General features: G+C 43.0%; 1 protein-coding gene across 1 annotated transcript in view; it reads left to right on the top strand.

Annotated features, from left to right (window-relative positions):
- The first annotated feature begins 982 nt into the window (after positions 1 to 982).
- The window catches only part of LOC145362434 (Ig heavy chain Mem5-like), a 31,643-nt gene continuing 10,614 nt past the window's right edge, over positions 983 to 22,011 (top strand). Inside the window, exons 1-5 of the mRNA XM_080218464.1 lie at positions 983 to 1,028; positions 1,158 to 1,458; positions 4,250 to 4,293; positions 13,437 to 13,745; positions 13,955 to 14,152. Coding sequence (XP_080074590.1) covers positions 983 to 1,028; positions 1,158 to 1,458; positions 4,250 to 4,293; positions 13,437 to 13,745; positions 13,955 to 14,152 — 898 coding nt within the window. The remainder of the gene's footprint in view (positions 1,029 to 1,157; positions 1,459 to 4,249; positions 4,294 to 13,436; positions 13,746 to 13,954; positions 14,153 to 22,011) is intronic.

Genomic DNA, 22,011 nt, shown 5'->3' with positions numbered 1-22,011 from the left:
TCTGTTGTACAGTATAATCTGATTTCTGTTATTGAAGAGTTCCTCTCATAGCTGCCAATGAGTGTAAAAGTGATCAGTTCATAACCTGATTCAATGGAAGATAAAACATTTATTCTTGTGACACTGTGCAATGTGCGATGTGTGTTCCCAATACCAGCAAATGTTAGACAGCCGGTGGCCAATAGAATGTGCTTCAATAAACTAGATACTGAAGGAGAACTTTAATGATCTGCAAGTCCGCTCCGATTCATTAACTTCTGTGTCAAAAATCAATTTAATTTTATGTTTCTCTGTCAACTCACTATTTAATTATCAGGAGGTTGGGATTCTTATTATTTTCAAAGGCCTGTCTTCGAGATTGGGGCAGTTTGAAAATATAAGGATTGTATCGTGTGAGAGTTTCTTATCATCTCCAAACCCAAATTGTACAGTGATAGCCATCCACACGGCAAATAGAATCACTTTGTATGCATTCAGTTGCAGAAATCGATGGTATTTCTTCTGATAAATTGTGCTTTATTATCATTATGTGGCAGAGACACGGAATTGTTGCAAAATTGTCTAATGTTATTTCGTCATTTTTAGATTTATTTTCTTTGCTGGGGGCGTGGTAATAAAATCACCATATTTACAATGTAATTAGTTATTTAAATAAATAAATGATGAATTGCAATGTCATCACCAGAAATAATGGGGACAATACAATGAACATTTCAGACAAACAAATATCCCGACACAGATAAAATGTCAATTTTAATATTAATCTATTGTAAATCTCCGAGTCCATTCTGTTGGGGGTGTGGAAGGTGGGACGTGGATCCAGGCGCCGCCTCCAGCAGGGAATCAACAGGCGGCGCCTGGAAAGCCGCCCCCTTCTGCCGGGTATTTAAATACCGCTCACTGGGACCGGAATCCAACAGTCCGGGAGCTGGTTTGTTCACTGAGTTCCTGACACAACCATTTCCCCCAAATCACCAGAAAGATGAGGTCAGCCATTTCTCTCAGTTTGTTGCTGACTTTCTTATCCGGTGAGTAATATTTTATTGTCCAAATCTCTGACTGTCACTGTCTCCATGTTCGTCTATCGCTGAAATGTCTCAGAAACAGCAGTCATTTCATCCGGATTAATCCACGGGATTTTTGATCTATTTTTACAGGTGTCCAGTCGGATGTTGTGTTGACTCAGCCAGAGGCAGAGACCGGGCGTCCCGGAGGCTCCCTGAAACTGACCTGTAAAACCAGCGGCTTCAATCTTGGCAGCTACTATATGGGTTGGATCCGACAGGTTCCCGGACAGGGGCTGGAGTGGCTGGTTAGCTACTGGCGTTCATCCAACAACTACTACGCGCCATCAATTAAGAATCGATTTACTGCGTCCAAAGACACTTCAAACAACATCTTCGCTTTGGAGATGACGAGCCTGAGGACCGAAGACACCGCCATCTATTACTGTGCAAGGGACCACAGCGAGAGGAACCAGGGATGGACCCGAACAAGAACAGCTCGAGAGAGAAGTCAGCAACTTCCATCATAACCTGAAGGTCAATATCTGTTTTAAATATGATATTAACAACAGTGCTCAGAACCAAACCATTTTTTTTAAAGTATCAAACAAAACATTTAACAGTACAATTTAACAAACGTACCGACATTAATGGGGTGAGCTTTTCACAGACTTTATATTTGTTGTAGTTTCAGCAAGTACAACACTGGATATATTACCCGTTTTGACATTTCTGATAGATTGTGTGATATAAACATTTGCCTAAATTTTAAATTAGAACAGAACTAATGGTGCATTTGAAGTGAATATTGAGCGGCAGTACTGAACAAAGTGAGTGCAGTTTTTGTCCCGGCCTGTGTCACTGTGATACAACAGTGGGTTCACAATGCTTAGCAAAGCGACATCCTCATACAAAAACCTCAGAGAACGATTTTGCTTAAATTTGTGATTTATGCCACTGCTAAATGCCAAACTAAATGAGGGTTCAACAAAATAATAGGTAGAAGGAGCATTGTTTTTTTTAAGATATAGAAAAGATGTAGAAAAGGTTAAGGCGCATGGGATACGAGGCCAGGTAGTTAGGTGGATTGAGAACTGGTTGGGAAATAGGAGACAGAGGGTAGTTGTGGAGGGTACCTTGTCGGGCTGGAGGCCAGTGACCAGTGGTGTGCCGCAGGGCTCGGTACTGGGACCTCTCCTCTTTGTAGTCTACATAAATGACTTAGAAGAGGGAGTAGGTGGTGTGATCAGCAAGTTTGCTGATGACACCAAGATGGCAGGGTTGGCGGGTACAGAACTGGATTGTCAGGTGATACAACAGGATATAGATAGGTTGGTGCAGTGGGCAGATAGGTGGCAGATGGCATTTAATCCTGACAAATGCGAGGTGGTGCATTTTGGAAGGAATAATGCAGAGAGGAGTTATGTGATAAAAGGTAGGCCGATTAGGAGTATAGATGTACAGAGAGACCTGGGAGTGCAGGTCCACAAATCCATGAAGGTTGTGTCACAAGTGGAGAACGTTGTTAGGAAGGCTTATGGGATGTTAGCCTTTATAGGAAGGGGCTTAGAGTATAAAAGCTGCCGTCTAATGCTTCAGTTATACAGAACGTTGGTTAGACCGCATTTGGAGTACTGCGTCCAGTTCTGGTCACCTTATTACCGGAAGGACGTGGAGTCTCTGGAAAGGGTGCAGAGGAGGTTTACCAGGATGTTGCCTGGCATGGGGGGACTGGGTTACGAGGAGAGACTGAAGAGACTGGGGCTATTCTCCTTGGAAAGAAGGAGATTGAGAGGGGACATGATAGAGGTATATAAGATACTGAAGGGAATAGATAGAGTTAATAGTGAGAGACTGCTCCCTAGACTGGGTACGAACACAAGAGGTCATCAATTAAGGGTGAGGGGGGGGAGGTATAATTTGGAGGTAAGAGGAAGGTTCTTTACACAGAGAGTTGTGGGGGTCTGGAATGCGCTACCGAGTAGGGTGGTGGAGGCAGGCACGTTGGACTCGTTTAAGATGCAGTTAGATAGGCATATGAGTGAAACGGGAATGGAGGGATATGGTAGGGGCTATTAAATAGGGTAAACCTCGGGAGACACCGGAAGGGCAGGCTGTATAACTAATATGTTTTGTCTTTATTCCACAGGTGGAGGTCCACCTCGTGTCAAGCGAGGGGCATGCACACGGCAGGTTGTGCGTGGGCTGCTCTTGGAAGTCCAGGAGTGGCCTAGTACTTCATGTCGGTGTGTGTGCTTGATCCTGGACCGATAGACGGGCACCGCAACAGCTCAGTGACTAGCACTGCTAGCTGTGCAGATACATGGATTTGGGCCTGTGTCTGTGGGAGTTTGCGCATTCTCCCTGTGGTTGCGTGGGTTTCCTCCGGGCGCTCCGGTTTCCTCCCACACCCCAAAGATGTGCTCTTAGGCTAATTGGTTTCCACCAAATTGACACTATTTCTTCCCTGAATCTGACTGAGTAGGGTCCCATTCGTAGACATGCAGGGTAGAATAGGTGTAGGGCGATGCGGCGGCGCGGGCTCGTTGGGCCGAAGGGCCTGTTTCCCGTGCTGGGTTGTTCTTTGTTTCTTTGTTTCTTTGTTTATAAAATGCTTCAATTTTATTGTTATTGATTTGCATGCTGAATGTGCACCGTGAGTGGAAAATTTTCTAACCCCCTTTATCAATACAAAGACCAGTAAAAAAAAAATGAAATACCTCACTGACCTACTCTTAACGAGATGGAAACAGGCTTTTGAAATAGCAGTGAAATCAAATCTGTGTATTTTACAGTTAACAGTCTGCCTTAGTATTTGTCATGCTGTGTCTCACTGTGATACCTGGATGGCACAGCAGTTACTGTCAATACAAAAACCCCTCAGCACTGATTGATTGAAGCTGGATTAGTGTCACTCTTAACTTCCAACTTTAATTACAGTACAATATTATTTATGTCCAGCACTGACCTCATGACAAAAATGAAAATGAAAATCTTGATAATTACACAATTAGCAGTTGGTGTTTTCAACAACATTTTCATGTGCTATTCTGTGAAATATAACACCTTAGGGTAATTTATGAATGGCAAATGATATCCAGAAATACAATTATAATTTAATGAACATTAATTGACTTTGCTTTTCCTCTGGTTTGTGGATATTTAAAAGAATGATGGTTTTGTGTCTAATTTTTGCAGTGAAGGTTATTGTATGACACAGCCCAGGGAAGGTGACACTGTGACTACTACGACTACTGGGGACAAGGGACCATGGTGACGGTGACTACAGGTAAGAACCATGCACTTATTGAGTAACTGGTTTATGTCTGCCTTTGCTTGTTACATTTGTCTACACTAATAATCCATCTGGTAACATAAATGTGGGTTTGGTGGATTTTGGATTGTGAATTGTTACAATGTTTCCTGTGATTCTGCTGCAAAGGGGTTTTAGAATTCCGCAGTTTCTTGACAGTAGGTGCTGCTGAGGGATTCAATTCCAAGTTGTTGTGATTTTGTGTTTACCTGTTGACGCTGCTGTGTGGTTGTTACTTTAAATGTCGAACGTCTGTTAAACAGTTCAGCGTTTCTGCAGTGTTTAATCTCGGCGACATCTAGTGGCTGCGTGTTGTATTATCTACTACGCAAGTATTTGAAATCTAACCCAATATTTTAAAAACAGTTCTAAAATGTCTATATTTATCCAGTGAAAATGTTCCACTCACTCACAGTGCTGGTGCTGCTGTGCAATATTTTCTGGCTATTGTAAACATTAATTATTCTGGTGTTGGGCGAATTGGCTGGAATTTATATTAAGCTTTTTCTGTAAATGTTACATTTGATTCTGTTGTAAGTGTTTGCAGATTTGTGCTGCTTCTGCCTGAAGCGGGGTTCAGTCTCTCAATGATGCGTTTTTTTTTCTGGTGAGGAGATTATGTATCTGGGTGACTTTAAATACGTAAAATTTGTGAATTAATTTGGTGTTTCTGCATTTTTGAACTTAGTGACACTGAGCTGTTGCACGTTTTGTGATTGAATACCAGCATTCTGCGGGTTTGCAACTGCTTAACGCATGATGCAAGCAGAAACCAGGCAGGCTTTATTGTATTTGTATGTTTACAATCTTAGGTGATAACAGTTTACACCATTCGTTTAGAACATAGTTTCTTACTGCATTCACAATTTGGAATACCTGCAATGTTTAATCTCGGTGGCATTTGATGGCTGGAACTTTTATCATCCAAATGTTTAAATGTGCTTGAAATGCGACCCAATATAAATAAAATGTGATAAAGTTGTTATACTAATTTGTTGGACATATTCCACGTCCTCGCAATGCTATTAGTATTATCCCAGATTTCTGTTTAGTTTAATAATTGGTTAAAAGCTGGTTTGCTAGATTCGATATTGAGAGTTTTTGCAATGTTACATTTGATTCCGTTGAATGGACAATTGAGCTGTTTTTCTGTGAAACGGATTCATTCCCTCACTAATGTGTTTTGTTGTGTTACTGCTGAGGAGATTCTGTGGTGTAGTCACTGCGAATGTTTAAAATTTGTGAAATGGATTGGATTTGTGGCATTTTTTCTGTGTTGCTTAAATAATGTTTTAACGGTGCCGTTGAGGCTTAGACGTTTTCTGGTTGACCGCAAACAATCTTTGAGTTTGAAAATCCTTGCAGGGAGAAAACAAGCAGGTTTGGGGACAAGGAAGAACTAAAAGATGTCACAACATCTTTATAAATTTTAGCTAACACACAAATTCAAGTAAGTCATGACTTACAACGCTCAGTCGGACACTAAGTCTTTGCTGCAATCACAAAATTCTCATGAACAAGTTTTATAGTAAAAAAAAATACATCAAACAATTATTAATCAGTAACATAACTCCAGATTCACCTCAGATTATTTTATATGAATAATTTGGCAACAATCCCCTTTAATAGTTCCGTTGTGCTTTTTCACACAATTAACATGACAAGAACATTTTCCAGACTGGAAATATTTTGTGACAATTCCAGAAGCTACTTCAATGATGACCTGCTGTTTTCACGGCCGCGCTCAGTTGAACAAGATACTTTGCATTAATCGGTATATCCCAGGCTAAGTTCGCATTCACTGGACTTCGAGTTTTGCAGAAGAAGACGTTGCTTTTTGACAATTTTTGTATTGGAGTATTACATTTTTTTATGCAGTTGCAACTAGATTATTCCTTCCAAGTTTTTTTTTCAATTAGATATCGAGGTAATTAATTTCTAATCTCATCTCAAAATTTGTGAAATGGTTTGGCGTTTCTCAATTCTTTTTGCATTGTTTCAACTCAGTGATACTGAGCAGTTCTGGCTAAATGAAAATAAAACTACGTTTGAATATTTTGGTAGGGATAAAGCAAAAAAAAGCTTTCGGAAAAAGAATATATATGTTAGGGCATGTTATTCATGTTAACTGATGCTGACATGTTAAAATAAATCATGAATTACAATTCACTGTCTCTCTGTTAGGGACATTACACTACCCTGAATCTGTTATATTTGATGTGCTCATTTTCAGAAAAAAATATACATTTTTGCCCAGTTTTTGGGATTTGAGACAGACAGGAAGATTTTAAAAAGGCAAAGGCAGTTTTAAAATGAACATCAGGTTTTTTTTATTGTTTATTTTTGTTGTCGAATTTGACCTTTGATCAATTAGAATAAAGCAGTTTGTACAAATTTGGCAGAGTGAACAGAGTTTTCTGACAGATGGAATTCACTGACACTCAAGCAAAATTGTTCATATGATTGTGTTTGAGTTGTAGTAAATTATCAACGGGAACTGGCTAGAGATTGACAAATAAATGCTTGAAATGCAAAAAGATTAATTTATATAAAAATGTTATGATATTATAAAGATTATAAAAATAATATTAGCTTTGCAGTTAATAATAACATCATGTCTCCAATTACTGCTGAACACAGGATAGAATTATGGGAAGAATAAATGATAGAATAGAAGAATCGACTCTATCTGAACTCTGTGTTTAACTCTTATTAAATATTATAATGATGAAAAACTTATATTCTGCATCATGTTATAGTGTTACAGAGGATTTGAATCAATTGTCCTCTTTGTGTTTGCACGGTTTAATTCAGATTTTCTTTAATTAAACAATGTGTTCAGTAATTCAGTTATGTGGATGATCTAAATTACTATATCTAGGAAGCAGTATTATTGATTTCAAACTGCCAGGCCATTACAGTCTATCCAAACTCAGAGGTATGCATTTTGTAGGTCATAATAAATTAATTGTAGTGAAAATAAAGTATGACAATGTGATTAAATTGAAGTAAATGAATGGCAGATGTCTAAAAGTTTCCATTCAGTAATTTTAATTATTGTTTAACATTGTCTAAGATTGAATTGTAACTTAATTATTTAACAATGTTGGAGGGAGAAGCACGTTTGGCATGATTGCAAACCCATTTTATTACTGAGTTCAAGACAGCTGACAGGAGAACTAACTGCCAATTAACAAGAACTTAAAATATAATATTGGTGCTGATTAATTAAAAATAAAAAAACTTGAATATTGCACTGGCGTGCAAAATACAATCCGTTTTAGAGAGTATTTAATTGTATCGAAAATGAATTCAGAAACAAAACCTTTATTTCATCAGCTACGATCAGCTCGATAAAATGTTTTTCCTTGATTTTTTTTTGTTGGCAATGATTTTCAAAGCAAATGTTTATTGGTTTGCTGACTTCTTACCGTGTCACTCTATCCCTCTTACGGACATTGTTACTGTGTCACTGTATCTCTGCTGGGGACATTGAACAATTACTGTGTCACTGCATCTCTGTTAGGGACATTGGACTGTCCTGAATCTTTTATTTTTGATTGTTCATTTTCAGCGAAATGACATTTTTTACATTGTTTTCTAGGAGTGAGATAGTTACATAATTAAAAGTCGAGAGGAGTTCTGAAATGAATAAAATAGGTTATTAATGTTCTATTGTGAGTTGAAAATTGATCAATTCGTCTGAATGAAATTGATAGATTGAAAAAAAAATCTATCTGCTGGGCACTCAACTGTTTCACCGTTTGTGGCAGTTTAACTTGATGTTTGACTCGGCATCTCAGAAATGAGATCCCTAAAGCATATTGTGACCATCAGAAAGAGGAGAAAGTTCAGGCTGTAGAGGGAGAATTGGATGATTTTTAAGCAGTGATGTACCGGCTTTGGGAATGTTCGATGAACAAATGCAAAGTGAGATTTACTATATCGTGCTCCGTAATACAGTAGTCCCTGACCTATTCAGTATGAAACTTCACGGGGCAAATTCATTTACATCTTATGTTTAATCTTTTAAAGACATTTTAGAGTTATTTGCTCAGCTAGAATTTTTAATCTTCCCTAAATGTTCCTTGAGAAAGTGTTGATGTGAAGCATCCTTGAACAACTGCAGTACATGTGCAGCAGGCATCCGCCCTGCTGTTAGGCAGAAAGTTCCAGGATTTTGACCCAGCGACTATGAATGAACCGAGATATTGTTTCAAGTCAGGTTGGTGTGTGTTTTGAAGGGGAGCTTGCAGGTTATAGTGCTCATACCTGGCTGCTGCCCTTGTCCTGTTAGGATGTAAAGACAGAGGGTTTGGACAGTGTATTCTATGGAGCCTTGGTGAGTTGCTGCAGTGCATGTTGTATATAATACACACACTGCTGACACTGCTTGTTAGTGATGGAGAGAGTGAATAGGGTAAATGAGGGGGCGGATACACTTTACCTCATATAGACACTCTCCTTTTCACATAAACACACACTCAATCACACACAGAATCTCACACAGACTCTCCACACACACTCTCCCTGCCTCTCCACACACACACACACTTTCAAGAAGAGACACACCGTCAAACACAAATAATAACTCTTCAAACGCACATTTTTTCTGTCTCTCACACACACATCATCTCACACACCCTTTCTCTCACGCACACTCTCCCCTCTTGCACTCACAGCCCACTGTCTCACAGACGTGCAAAAGCAATTTATCACACACAGGCACTGTAACACACACATTCTCTCTCTCTGACTTTGTCTGTCTGTCTGTCTGCCTCTCTCTCTCACACACACACACACACACACACACACACACACACACACACACACACACACACACACACACACACACACACACACACACACACACACACCCTTTCACACATTTCCATCTCACATACGTCAAGTGACTGTCCTTGACATCATAGAATAGAATCATAGGAGCCCACCCTGCAGAAGGAGGCCATTCAGCCCATCGAGTCTGCATCAACACCAATCCCGCCAAAGCCCTAGCCCCATAACCACATGCATTTACTCGACCCCCCTGACACTAAGAGGCAATTTAGCATGGCCAATCCACCGAACCCGCGCATCTTTGGATTGTGGGAGGAAACAGGAGCACCCGAAGGAAACCCAAGCAGACACGGGGTGAACGTGCAAACTCCACACGGACAGTGACCCAAATCGGGATTCGAACTGTGAGGCAACAGCGGTAATCACTGTACCACCGTGTCATCACACCTCTCCTCAACACCACCCCCACCCCACCCCCCACCCTCCCCCGGTAACATTTGAATGAGGGTGGGATCGAAGAGCCCGAGTAATACTCAAATCAATAAGAATCGGCGGAAGTTCTTCTCTGTTTGCAGTCATTCTTAGCACAAAGCAGGATGGTAATGGTCGATGAAGGTCAAACATCTTAGTTGAGATATCACTGCAGGAGTTCGGCAGGGGACTGTTCTGGGACCAACAATCTTCTATTGCTTCATCAATGACACATTCCATCCAACATGAGGTCAGAAGTAGGGATTTCCATGTGTTACACCGGACACAAAGACACAATCAATAAGAAGGGATCTGGCTGAGACTAAGTCCGCCTGGCTCCCCAATACTGGTGTAAACTTGGTGTTTGATTCCTGTGTGCCCCTAGTTTTGCTGGAAGCTTCCCTTCCAGCTCCCTCAGTCTGTCTATTTGTTCACTGACCCGTGTTTCTGAAAGAAAGGCCCCGACATTAAAGCAGCTGCCCGGTGATCTACACTGATTCCTGACTTTACACAGCCCTGTTACTGAAAGCTGATCAATGGAGAGAATCGGGAAAAGATCGATGGAGAGGAAGAGGAGGAGGTGGCTCACTGACTCTCTCACCCTCGCCCACACTTACCCACTCACCCTCACTCAAAATCTTCACTCACTCTCCCTATCTTATCTACCTTTCCTCGCTGACGCACTCTCCCTCACTCACTCTCCCTCACTCACTCTCCCTCACTCACTCTCCCTCACTCACTCTCCCTCACTCACTCTCCCTCACACCCTCACTCACTCACTCACTCACTTTCACTCACTCACTCATTCACACTCACCCTCAGAATCTCAATGGCGCTCATTCACCCTGAGTCACTCGCCCTCACCCTCTCAATCACTCACACTCACTCTCATCTATCCTCACTCACTCACCCACACTCATTCACACACCCTCATTCAACCTCATTCGTTCAAGCTCAATCACAAACCATGACTCACTTATCCTCACACCCTCACTTACTCACATTCGCTCACTTAACCCCATTCACACACTCTCACACCCCCACTCACTCCCCCACATTCACTCATTTACACTCACTCACCCTCACACACCCTCAATCACTCACCCTCATTCAGTCACTGTCTCTCAGCCACCCACACTCACATGCCATCACTCACTAAACCTCACTCACACAGAGCCTCAGTCACTCACCAACATTCATTCACTCATCCCACTAATCCACACTCATTCACCCAGTCTCACTCCGCTATTCACTCACTCTGACTCACTCACCCCACTTACCCACCCTCAATCATCCAAACTCACTCACTCACCGCACTTACCCACGCTCACTTATCCAGTCTCACTCACTCTCACTCACACTCACACTCCCACCTGCCCACCCTCAGTCACCCAGATTCACCACCACAGACTCAAGCTCAATGACCGCTGTCTCTCTCTCTCTCTCTCCCCCTCTCACTTACGCCACCTCACCCATTCAAACTCACTCACTCATGCATCTACATTCACTCACACACCCTCACATAATCGCTATCACTCAACTTCACGCCCCCTAACTCAAAGATCCTCAATCACTCATCCTCACTCAAACACCTTTACTCACTCACCCACCCATCCGCATTCATTCGCGATCACACACTTTCACACACCACCCTCAATAACACACCCTGACTCTCTCTCTCTCACTCTCCCCCTCACTTACTCAGTCACATTCACTCCCTCACCCTCGTTCACTCACGCTCACTCACCCACCTCCACTAACCTTCACACATCCTCACTCACTAACACTCATTCATTCATTCTCGCTCACCGACACTCACTCACACAGCTTCACTCACACATTCAGCCAGCTTCACTCACCCACCCTCTCTCACACACCCTCATGTACTCACGGTCTCTCATCCTCACCCACACTTGCTCACCCTCAATCACTCATCCTCACTCAAAGAACCTCACTCACTCACCCTCACTTAATCACCTTCCGCACTCACACACCATCACTCATCCACTCTCACTCATTCAATCACTCTCCCTCACGCACGCAGATTCTCTCACTCACTGAATCTGTGTGGTGAGGGTCTGCAACGAAACAGAAGAAAGATCTCAAGCGGCAGGTTGGTGTTCAAAGGTGGGAGCTGCCCTGGGAGTGCAGAGAGCTGGAGGGAATCGCTGGGGACTGGGGGCCAGGGACAATGGCAAAGAGAGAGGGGAGAACAGGAGACGTAGGAAAGGACAGAGAGCCGGGAGGATGGAGAGCAGAGAGCCGGGGGAAAGGACACAAAGCAGGGGAACAGGTCAGAAAAACGGGGGAAAGGGCAGAGAGACAGGAGAAAGGGCAGGGAACAAGGGGTAAGGGCAGAAAGGCTAGTGAAAGGGGAGAGAGCCAGGAGGAAGGGCAGAGAGCCATGCGAAAGGGCAGAGAGAACAGGGAAAGGGGAGAGAGCCAGCAGTGAGAGCACGGAGGCAAAAGAAAGGGCAGAGAGCTGAGGGAAAGGGCAGAGAAAACAGGGAAAGGGGAGAGAGCCAGCAGTGAGAGCAGGGAGGTAGGAGAAAGGGCAGAGAGCTGAGGGAAAGGGCAGGGAGCCGTGAGAAAAAGCCAGAGAACTCAGGGGAAAGGGAAAGAGTGTCTGGGGCAAAGGGCAGAGAGCTGGGGGAAAGCTGAAAGAGGGTAGGGAGCAGGGACAGAGGGCAGAGAGCTGGGGGAAAGCGTGGGGGGCGGGTGAGGGAAATGGCCAAGAGCTGGAGAAGAGGGCATGCAGTTGGTGCGAAGTATAGAAAGCCGGGTGGAAATACAGAGATTGGGATGAAAGGGGAAAAGAACCACCACGAAAGACAGAGAGCCAGGGGAAAGGGCAAAGAGCGGGGGAAATGGGCAGAGAGCGGGTGATGGACGGGCGGAGTGAGGAGGTTCAGGATAGAGCTAGCACCACAATCAGCTCATCTGTAATCTCAGTGAATGATGGAGGAGACTTCAGGACCTGAATGGGAAACTCTCACGATTAATGTATGATCCTTCAATGAGTCAATGTTGCAATTATTTGAATTTATCACATTTAGAGTTCCCTGATCATTCAGTAAGTATTCATTCCGAAGGTATTTTTGAAACAAAGTCACTAATCTCCGTTTTGTGGAGTGAGAGGCAGTGAGTTGGAGAGAGGAAGGGGCATCAATCAATTTGAACCCAGGCAATTTCCAAAACTAGTGTGGAGATGCCGGAGTGAGTTTGGTGTGGACACAGTAAGGATTCTCACAACACCAGGTTAAAGTCCAACAGGTTTATTTGGAATCACAAGCTTTTGGAGCTCCCTCATCAGTTGAGAGGATAGTCTGAATGAAGGGACAACGTCTTCATCACAAAGTGTTGTTGTTTGAGAAATAAGTAGTTTCATCAATAATGGAGAAAATCTTTGCTGTTCTCTGTTTATCCAATGAATGACATGTCAATTTGAGGAAACCAGAATGTTTTTTTCCTTCCTAATTTGATAGAAGTGGAGACAGGGATGTGAGTTTCTACAAAGATGACAATTCCCAAATGATAAAAGTAACATAATCTCAAAGGTGGATTATGTTTTAATCAGGAAGTGTTAGGAAAGTCCATAATTTTAATCATTGTTCGAGATAGAAACATAGAAAATAGAAGCTGGAGGAGACCATTCGGCCCATTGAGCCTACTCCGCCATTCACTTTGGTCAGAGCTCATCAATATCCCGATCATGCCTACTACACATATCCCTTCATCCCTTCAGCAACAATAGCTCTATCTGATATAGAAACATGCTTGTAACAATATGTTGGATGACTTAATATACGCAAATAAGAGTCTAACTTGTTCAATTGGCTATTCTTTCCCAGCGACACCGTCTCCGCCCACTCTCTACAGCCTGGTCTCCTCCGGTCAGCAACAGAACTCCGACGGCTCCATCACTTACGGCTGTTTGGCGATGGATTACCTTCCAGATGTCTCCAAAGTGACATGGAAGAAAAATGGGCAGCCAGTCACCACTGGGTTTAAGACGTACCCTTCAGTGAGAAACACGAAGGGAACCTACACCCTGAGCAGCCAGTTAACCATCAGCGACTCAGCGGGAGAATGTCCCAGAATTGACTGTGAGGTTCAACACAGAAGCTCAGTCAAGAGCGTTGAAATGCCATGTAAGTGTTGTGGAGCTTGTGTAACATAGAACCACTGTGGTTAACATGTAAGGCCTTGGTTATAACTCAATTAAATAGATGTGCATAATCCAGGCCCCTGGATTATTCCGGCTAGTATCTGTTGACTGCAAATGAGTTGCTAATGTAGACAAAAGTTTAATGGATCCACATCTTCTGCAGGAAATGACGAATATGCTTTTTTTCTGAAGGTCCTGAAGTTTTCCATCCAACTGTTATCCTCACGGTGAGTTCGAGTGAAGAAATCTCAAGCAGCAAATTAGCAACCATCGTCTGTTCAATCATCGATTTCCAGCCAAAGTCACTGACGGTGAAGTGGCTGAAGAATGGGGAACCCGTGGATTCAGGAATTGTCACCTCTCCCGTCTGGAAAGTGAACGGGAACTTCTCGGCCAGCAGTCGGCTGACAGTCTCCGCTGGGGAATGGTTCAGCAAAGCGGTCTATACCTGCCAGGTCACTCATCAAGAATTCACTCAGAGTCAGAACATCAGCTCATCTCGGGGTAAGAGACTCAAATCATGGATAAAATATACCATTCTGATGTTAATTGGAATTAGGGATCTATTAAAGTTAGTACAAAGCATCGAACAATTTCTAAGTTATTGTCATGTAGTTTGCTGCATTCAGACAGTGCTGCTCAGAATTTCATCACAACAGCAATTTTTGTTATTGCTTCCTGAGATGTGCATTTATATTCCAACCCTGAGGGCACTTAAGTGTCAACCACGTTGCTGTGAATCTGGAGTCACATGCATGCCAGGCCAGATAAAGACAGCAGGTTTACTTTTCTAAAGAACATTCGTGAACCAGGTGGGCTTTTACAACAATGGCTTCATGATGATCATTTGACTTTTAATCATAGATTTTTATTAAATTCCCATTTCACCATCCGCAGTGGTAAGATTCGAATCTATTTCCCCAGAGCTTTGCCCTAGGTTACAACTCCATTGACAACACACCATGCCACTGTTTCCTTTTCAAATAATGTTCCCTTCTGTCTTGAAGTGAGTGAAGTGGCCTTGACGTCACCTTTTTTGTTGAGACAGCCGGTAAGACTTGGAGAGACAGTCGGTATCGGACTGTTTCACGGGTCACAGCACAGGGGTGAAATATTGCAAAATGCATCTCAACATTATAAACCAACGGCCAATACTTTATTCCTGAGTTCAGGATGTTATCAGTTGTAATGCTGATTCATGAGAATGATACAGCAGCTACAATACTTGAATAAAGGGAATAATTTCATAGAACAAGCTGATTTGCCATCGCCTATGGAAATTGAAAGGCGATAGTTGGAGATTGATACCTCGAAGGCAACTTCGTCTCCTTCAGGCTGAAGACTGCTGTCCTGCTTTTGAAGGGGAACTAGGGTTGATTTTCATTTTTCATTCACAGGTCCTCTCCAATGCCATGAATCCACAGTGAAGATCCAGCCACCACCAATAGAACAGGTCTTACTGGAGGCGACCGCGACCTTAACCTGCATCATTTCTCATGCTCCTGATGGAGTTAACGTGTCCTGGATCCGAGACAGGAAGTATTTGAAATCAGAGATTGCCGAAAAGCCCGGAGCGGATCCTGACAGCGTGATCAGCAAATTAAGCATCTCCACACAAGCCTGGCTGAGTGCGGCTGTGTTTGAGTGCGTGGTGAGCCATCAGGATCTGCCGACTCCTTTAAAAACATCTATCCACAAGGAAACAGGTGAGCTGAGAGATTGAAGGAATAAATGTAGGGTCAAAATGTAGGCAGGGTTCTGAGGAATTGAAGGAACAATTGAAGGAACCGAAAGATCTTGGGGTTGATATCCAGAGATCTCTAAAGGTTAGCAGTCAAGTGGATAGAACTGTGAAGAAGACCTATAGTGTTTTACCGGTTATTTATAGGGAGTTTGAGTTTAAGACGGTGGGATTATGCTGCAACTACATCGGATCACATTTGGAATATTGCGTTCAGTTCTGGTCACCTCACTATAAGAAGGATGTGGAAGCATTAGAGAGAGTGCAGAGGAGATTTACCAGGATGCTGCCTGGTTTGGAGGGTGGGTCTCATGAGGAAAGGTTGAGGGAGCTGGGGCTTTTCTCTTTAGAACAGAGGAGGATCAAAGGCGACTAAATAGAGATGTATAAGATGATGAGGGGGATAGATAGAGTGGACGTGCAGAGAATATTTCCTCAGGTGGATGCAGCTGTTGCTAGGGGGCATAAATTTAAGGTTCATGGTGGGAGATATAGGAGGGATGTCCAAGGTACATTATTCACTCACAGAGTGGTGGGGTGTAGAATACACTATCTGCTGCGATAGTGGAGTCGGACACTTTAGGAAGTTTCAAGCCGTTATTGGATAGGCACATGGAGCACACAAGAATGATAGGGAGTGGGACAGCTTGATCTTGAGGTGGACATAGCTCGGCATAACATTGAGGGCCGAAGGGCCTCTACTGTGCTGTCCTGTTCTATGTTCCTATGTAAATGCATCACTGTGGTTATCTCCAGTCAAGTGTACAGTCAATATTTAGTATTCAGTACATTAATGGTCTCCCCTGAATTAAAAAAAAAACTACAACTAAAAGACTGTGGGCCGATCGATATTTTTATGGGGAAGTTTGAAGTGTTGATGAGTGAAAAGTGAACTGAAGGCGATGTTATTGGGTTTAGATCGAAGAAGAAGAGACGAGCCTGATGTGGAGCATAAAACCCAGAAAACCAAAAAGAAAAATAGATCAGTTGGGCCGAATGGCCTGATTCTGTGCTGTAAACTTTCTGAAACGTTCCACTCCACCCCCCCTGAGTTATTTGAGAAAACAATTCTGTTCACCTCTCCTCCAAGCTGCAAATCAAAAATGGGAACAGTTAAAACTAAAATCGAAGCACACTTTCCTGATATCTAACCAGCTGTTTCATTGTTTCCAGACTTTTCCAGTTTATTGACATTTATTGTACATTTTCTGCAGATCCAAATCTGCGGGAACCGGTCGTCTCTGTCCTCCTGCCCCCGGCAGAAGAAGTCTCCGCTCAGAGATTCGTCTCCCTCAGCTGTTTAGTGAGAGGTTTCTCCCCCCGAGAGATCTTCGTCAAGTGGACCGTCAACGACAAGCCGGTGAATCCCGGGACCTACAGGAACACCGAGGTGGTGGCGGAGAACGGCAATAGCTCCTTCTTCATGTACAGCCGGTTATCCATTGCAGCAGAGGAATGGTCCAGCGGCGCTTCTTACTCCTGTGTGGTGGGACATGAAGCCATCCCCTTGAAGATCATCAACAGAACAGTTGACAAATCCAGCGGTAAACCCAGTTTTGTGAACATTTCCTTGCACTGATGGACACTGTTAATTCATGTGAATGAGAATCACTCGGTTACGTTAAAAACTACAATAAAAATAATAAAATAATTTTCCTCTAACGATAAATGAAATACCCAATCGCTTCACTGATTGCTTTTCAGTTTTCCTTCCAGTAGATTTTTTTTGGTTTGAGTCAGATATTTTCAGGCCTCAGATCGAAGTCTTGTTGAACCAATGCGCCCAGCTCAGATCCACCCTGTCTTAGAGACAGAGTAGAGCACATTTATTCCAGGATTCTCCAAAATGTCTTCACCGACTTTCCTCCCTGAGGAAAAATCCGACAATTTCAACATTTGCGGCAAACATTCTCAATATTTAGATCTCGGTGTTCCTGTTTCTCTCATTGTCCATGCCTTTACCCTTTCATTGTCAGCTTTAAGCTGCTGCATCACACCCACTGAACAGAAGTGAGGGTCACACGTAAACATAGAGAAATAATCCTCCATCAGATTGAGGGAGAATGAAATTGTTAACATACCGGATTCCTACTCACCCAACAAAGAGAGGGGAGGATCTATAACTAACCCATATACCACAACTTCCTCAATGAAAAGAGGAGGAATGTCATTATTTAGTCCACTGCATCTCCACCCCCTCAGTGGTTAGAACCATCAGGGACATTGCATCACAGGGTAGAGAGAGGTAAACTATGAGCTCACTCTCCTCCCTATCCCTAAGTAGAGTGTTTGGAAGGGAACAGCTCTATAAGATGGAGTCAGTTGTCAACAGTACAAATTAGCTTCCTTTTTTTTAGCTGCAGATTTTGAAGTTTCACTATCATTATCAAAGTATCACTGAAGTATATAATACACATAAACTAATATGTGCATATATATCTATGCAAAATATTTCAAAAATGTCTCAGCACTCTTGTTCCTGTTAATCATGTGCTGGCATTGATTTCCAGAAATACAAATTTAAACACATAATTGAATCCTCCCTGGTTTTCACTGTTCTGTTACTGGGGTTTCTGAGATGCATCAATGAATTATTTCATTCACTCTCCTGATATCACCGTGCCACTCACATAAAAGAAACTTAAACAGCAGACTCTGAAAATGTGCTCCATTGTTCGGATTGTTAGGATCACGTTGAGTTAACAATTGCCGGTTAAAACTGAAGCAACAGTTAAAAAAAATACACACTGACAATACTACACAAAACTGTCACAATTAGAAATACAGGTGTAGTCGTACACACAAACACACACACACACACACACACACACACACGCACACACGAATATATAGACTCACACTTGTACAAACAGGCACTTCAGCAACAACATACACACACAATCAAATATATACAAAAGTATACACACATATACACATAAAACACACAAGGGTGTTAAATTGGGGGAAGGCTAGATGCAGCCGGATTAGGCAGGAGCTTAGGAATATAGACTGGGATAGGCTGTTGGAAGGCAAGACCACGTGAGGCATGTGGGAGTCTTTCAAGGGAAAACTGCAAAGGGTGCAGGAAAGGCATATGCCGGTTAGGAGGAAGGATGGGAAAGGTAGGATTAGGGAACCGTGGATTACTAGAGATATAGAAGACCTGGTTAGGAAGAAACGAGAGGCATATGTCACGTCTAAGCAGCTGGGAACGGAGAGAGTGTTGGAGGAATACAGAGAGAGTAGGAGGGATCTCAAACGGGGAGTTAGGAGAGCAAAGAGGGGGCATGAGATGGCTTTGGCAGGTAGGGTTAAAGAGAATCCAAAGGCGTTTTTCTCCTATCTTAAGAACAAAAGGGTGGCTAGCGGTAAAATCGGTTCTCTCAGGGACAGACGTGGGGAATTGTGCTTCGAGGCAGAGGGAATGGGGGAGATCCTGAATGAATACTTTGCGTCGGTATTCATGAAGGAGAGGGGCTTGATGTCTAGTACGGTCATTGAGGGAGCGGTAGACCAATTGAAAGCTCTATCGATTACGAGGGAAGAAGTGTTAGGGTTTTTAGATGACATTAAAACTGATAAATCTCCGGGGCCCGATTGCATTTATCCTAGGCTGCTTAGAGAGGCGAAGGATGAGATTGCTGGGCCTCTGACGCGAATCTTTGTCTCTTCTTTGGACAGCGGTGAGGTCCCAGAGGACTGGAGGATAGCGAACGTGGTACTGTTATTTAAAGAGGGTAGGAGGGATAGCCCGGGTAACTATAGGCCGGTGAGCTTAACGTCAGTGGTAGGTAAGTTGATGGAGAGGATTCTTAGGGATAAGATGTATGCGCACTTAGAGCGTTGCGATCTGATTAAGGATACGCAGCATGGCTTTGTCAAGGGGAAGTCTTGCCTTACAAATCTGGTAGAATTCTTTGAAGAGGTGACAAAAACGGTCGATGAAGGACGAGCCGTTGATGTTGTCTATACGGATTTCAGTGAGGTGTTTGACAAAGTCCCTCATGGTAGGTTGGTACAGAAGATTAAAGCTCATGGGATACGTGGTCAGATATCTAGATGGGTAGAGAACTGGCTTGCAAAGAGGAGTCAGAGAGTAGTAGTGGAGGGGTCTTTTTCTAGCTGGAGGTCTGTCACTAGTGGGGTGCCACAGGGCTCAGTACTGGGACCTCTTTTCTTTGTAGAGCATATAAATGATTTGGAAGAGGGAGTAGGTGGTGTGATCAGCAAATTTGCTGATGACACCAAGATGGCTGGATTGGCGGGCAGTGAGGAGTAGTGTCCGGCAATACAGCGGGATATTGATAGGCTTGTTGATTGTGCAGATACGTGGCAAACGGAGTTTAATCAGGATAAATGTGAGGTGATGCATTTTGGCTGGAATAATGTAGGGGGAAGTTATATGGTAAAGGGTAAGCCCGTAAGGAGTATAGAATCGCAGCGAGACCTGGGGGTGCAAGTGCACAAGTCCTTGAAGGTGGCAGTGCAAGTGGAGAGTGTGGTGAAGAAAGCCTATGATATGTTAGCCTTTATAGGAAGGGGTATAGAATATAAGAGCTGGAGTCTAATGTTGCAATTGTACAGAACGTTGGTTAGGCCGCATTTGGAGTACTGCGTCCAGTTCTGGTCGCCTTACTACCGGAAGGACGTGGAGACTCTGGAGAGAGTGCAGAGGAGGTTTACCAGGAAGTTGCCTGATATGGAAGGACTGGGGTATGAGGAAAGATTGAAGAAATTGGGGCTGTTTTCCCTTGAAAGACGCTGACTGAGGAGGGATCTAATAGAGGTATATAAGATTATGAAGGGTATAGATAGAGTAAACAGAGGGAAGCTATTTCCTATGATAGAGACACGTCGGACGAGGGGCCATGGACTTAAGGTGAGGGGGGAGAGGTACAACACAGATATTAGAGGGAGGTTTTTCACACAGAGGGTAGTGGGGGTATGAAATGCTCTGCCAAGTAAGGTGGTGGAGGCAAACACGCTAGAGTTATTTAAGAGTAACTTAGACAGGCACATGAGTGGGTTGGAGATGGGTGGATATAGGAGATTGTTTTAAATAAGGGTCATTAGCACTGGGGCGTCCCTGGTAATGTAAATGGGTATGGTATATTTTTCTCTTTTCATTCACAGGTTTTAAGTCGGCCCACCTCGTGTCCAACGAGGGGCATACACGCGATGGGTCGTACTGGGGCTGCTCTTGGTTGTTCGAGATTAGCCTAGTGCTTCATGTTGTTAGTGTGTGCCTAAACTGGACCAGATACTGGGCAAGACGACAGCCCAGTGACTATCACTGTTTGCTGTGCAGACACATGGATTTGGGCCAGTGTCTGTGGGAGTTTGCACATTTTCCTCGTGCTTGCGTGGGTTTTCTCCGGGTGTTCCGGTTTCCTCCCACACCCCAAAGATGTGCTGTTAGGCTGATTGGCGGGAATAAATTGTCCCTAAATCAGTTTCCCTTAATCTGGATGGCCATAAAACATGAGATAGGGGTCGTGGGGGGAGAGGGGGACTGGTGGTGTTGAGATGGCGGCGCGGGCTCGTTGGGCCGAAGGGCCTGTTTTCCGGGCTGATTTTGTTCTTTGTTCTTTGTTTGTACATACACTTGCATGCGTCGGTACACAGACCCAAACACAAACACATACATGCATCGACACAAATCAGACAGATACACGTGCATGCAGACCCACATAAATGCACAAACACATACATACACTCAAATAAGTATATATATTAGCAGGCATTCATTCTGACAGGAATATAGATATAGAGACACACAATGTTATACACATTAACAGGTATATATGGAAATGCAAATAAACAAATAAGCAGCCTGCATATAGATGAACTGACAGCAAAACATTTGCACGCAAACATGTAGACATAAACATTAGCATGCTCATACAGAACAGAATACCATAGCACACATTACTACATATCGAAACACAAACATATATCAAGATATCGTTGTGAAGAACTATCAACACGTATACACATACATACATGTTAAAAGGTACACACACAGACACATGGGGAAACAAACGCAAACAGAAAAGGAAACAAACATTACTAGAATGACAGAAGTTAAGACATAGTAATAGATAGAAACGCATGTGTATCCATTAAGAGTGGCATTAATACATACACATAAACTTAACTCAATAATAGAGCCATACATACACAATGACAGAAGAATAACACGTACACACAGATGCAGACGCACAACTACACAAATCAACAAACGGAGGCAAATAAACACGTATATTAAGACTCTTGTACATATATTAACTCAGAACCAAAGATTAATGCAGAACACGAGATGCTCATGCACATGCACATAAATGCAAAATCTTAAATACAAATGGTAGGTAAATGACGAAAGTAAAATTTAAATATGAATTGTAATGGACATATCTACCGACAACTCGTCCAATGTGCATTGCAGCGAAAACACGTTGAGAAACTGAATTAAGCTAGTGACCTTCTAACCATTACCACCACAAATAAGAAAAGATCA

Source organism: Carcharhinus amblyrhynchos, unplaced genomic scaffold, assembly GCF_965287045.1.
Source record: "Carcharhinus amblyrhynchos unplaced genomic scaffold, sCarAmb.v2.hapA scaffold_38, whole genome shotgun sequence".
NCBI classification, from domain to species: Eukaryota; Metazoa; Chordata; class Chondrichthyes; order Carcharhiniformes; family Carcharhinidae; genus Carcharhinus; species Carcharhinus amblyrhynchos.
This window is presented reverse-complemented; position numbering and strand designations above follow the sequence as displayed.